This window comes from Amphiura filiformis, chromosome 2, assembly GCF_039555335.1.
Source record: "Amphiura filiformis chromosome 2, Afil_fr2py, whole genome shotgun sequence".
Taxonomy (NCBI): domain Eukaryota; kingdom Metazoa; phylum Echinodermata; class Ophiuroidea; order Amphilepidida; family Amphiuridae; genus Amphiura; species Amphiura filiformis.
Genome location: NC_092629.1, coordinates 74059862 through 74062418, shown reverse-complemented (window position 1 = coordinate 74062418; position 2557 = coordinate 74059862). Strand labels below are relative to the sequence as shown.

The 2557-nt window shown below is 37.5% G+C and overlaps 1 protein-coding gene across 1 annotated transcript; it reads right to left on the bottom strand.

The window, feature by feature from the left end:
- Positions 1 to 282: 282 nt before the first annotated feature.
- LOC140142942 (neuromedin-U receptor 2-like) lies at positions 283 to 1407 on the bottom strand. Its single transcript, XM_072164973.1, has one exon. It carries the CDS (start codon positions 1405 to 1407, stop codon positions 283 to 285), a length of 1125 nt encoding a protein of 374 aa, XP_072021074.1.
- Positions 1408 to 2557: the final 1150 nt, after the last annotated feature.

The window sequence follows — 2557 nt, the reverse complement described above, 5'->3', positions numbered from 1 at the left end:
CGTTTGGAGGTTAACCACACGAGAACTACCTGCCTATTGGCCAAAAAGAAGTTTTCATTATCATTTGGACCAATCAGCAACATTGTTAGAATAATTTCACCACGCAAAAAAATCGGGGTGAGTTATTTGCAAAGCTCCATTCTGATTGGTGATTGAAGTGAAGATATCATGTAATTGACCAATCAGAGGCAATGTTAGATCAGCAAATAGTACTCAGGGGGTTAAGTCTGGCGTTTTAGCGTACAAGAAAAAGTCTGACAAAGAAGAGGGTTGGAAGCGCAATTACGCAACATTTGATTCCTTACTTCGCCCAGAAATGCCCGATATTCTCGAAGATCCACCCGGATCTGATATTTTTCCACAAAACGCTTCCCTAAACGCTTTCCGGTAAAACGAACTTGTTGTTAAATAGATAAACGGATTGCAACACGAGTTGAGTAAAACCAACAACCGACTTGTCAAAATAATGATACCGTAATTTTTTAGACTTAAAAGACCCTGTCCTGTTGCTAACAACGTGAAATAATGAATGTTAATAACTCGATACGGAGCTTGACACAGGAGAAACACCGACCCGTTTACAATAAGCAATCTCGCAACCTGATTTCGAGTACGCGTAGCGAGCTCTGTTTTTTGTTTGTCCGCAAATGTTTCTGTTCGTTTACTCAAAGTGTAGATGATACTTCCATACATGAATATGTTCACCGGCACAATAATATAGAAGAGAACTGCCCCGATAATTTCGCCAATGACAAATACCTTGAAATTTGGGGATGCAGGGGAGTTTCCGGAGCATTGCCAGATCTGTGTCGGAAAATCACGATATGTTTCCGTATCTGGCCAAATTATACATCTCATGACTATACTAGACCAACTTGGTAACGTTATGGCAAATAATATAATTGCTGTAATCCACGAAAAATAGATCATTTGAAGCGTGTGCTTTTTACCGGCTATCATCCGGTGTTGAAATGGTCTGCAAATCGCGAAATACCTCTCCGCGGTAACGATGGTAATCAGCATAACAGACGCATAATAACCAAGATAGGAAAACCCAAGGACGATCCCGCAACCAATATTAGATGTCCACGGAACATCATTACGCACAGGACTTATATAGTAAATCGGTAAGTACAAGCAAAAGGTCCAAGTTATGAACCAGAGATCGGCCGCAGCGACGTTTGCCAGGTACGCATTTGTTACAGTGCGCATTGCCGGGACGCGGAGTAGAGCAAATAAAAAGCTAAGATTACCTACAACGCCAACGCAGAAAATAACTGGAAGACCAATTGTAAAAAGAATGTCTTCGGTTCTAGACCACAATATTGCCTGTGCTACATCATTGTATCGAGAAAGGTTCCATGTGTTGTTAATGTTGCAGTCACCGGGTAAATTATTGTGGTTCATCGTTCTTGATGGATAATGTAAAAAGATGCGAACACAAAATAAGATTAGAATGGTGTCGAATCGTGTTATATCATAACGTATTGAAGATTGATAGCTGTACAATTGTACATTTTATTACAAAATGGCAGTATTTTGAAAGTAAGTTCTCTCCACGTAATGTAATTAATTGACGAACCAATCATTCGCAAGTTATCCTAAGTCTATTCAAACTCCACACAAATCATAGGTAAGAATTATTGTTGATTCCACACGAAATCATTGGGAGCCAAACGCTATGGACGAGCCAAGGTTTATGCACTAACGTCAACGATTTTTCTAGATTAGTTCGCTCCTTTTAATCTTGGCTGGTAAACATGGTGAGGTTGCTTGGTTCGTGCGTCCAATTCACACACAAGTTATTTTGAACAAAACTGACACCTAATTGCGATTATACAACATACACGACATATGTAATAGTTTTACACTCCTGATATTCCCGACGACTTCGTGATATGAGCGACAATCGGAAAAATATTGACTCTTCTATCGGTAAGAAGCAAATTGAAAGACGCACCTAAATAAATGTCTTTATATAGGCAAAGCACAGTAAGGATTCACACGATTCACTTGACGTACGATTTCTGCAATTTCATTATCGGTTGTCCCTTTGACCATTCACAGCTACCTTAATTTGGATACTTCATTCAGACAATACCGTAGTGCATCTTCATAATACAATTTATATATATTGTTGGCTGCCAATTGATTGCGAAACGTAAATTGAACACGTTGTTTCTTTATAATGACTTCTACATACTGTGTGGTATCAACAATACATTTGTTTAAAATTGGCTGCCAATTGCGAAACGTGAATTTTAATTAATTGTGTTTTCATTATTCATTCAGATGAATCAATATTACCTTTCTATAATATAATTTTAAAATGAAATTTCAAATAACAACTACATTTTTGCAATATACTCAAACATAAGAATACAGGAGCATGTATCATATTTTTCTTATTAGGAAGTTTTGGTGAAAGTTAGCTTGATCAAACAATTATTCTATATTGTTAACAATACTTTACTTTATACAATATACATGAAGAGCTGTGATGCAAAAGCCCTTACATCCACTTCTTGACTTTTTGAGCAATTGTGCAAGTGTTACT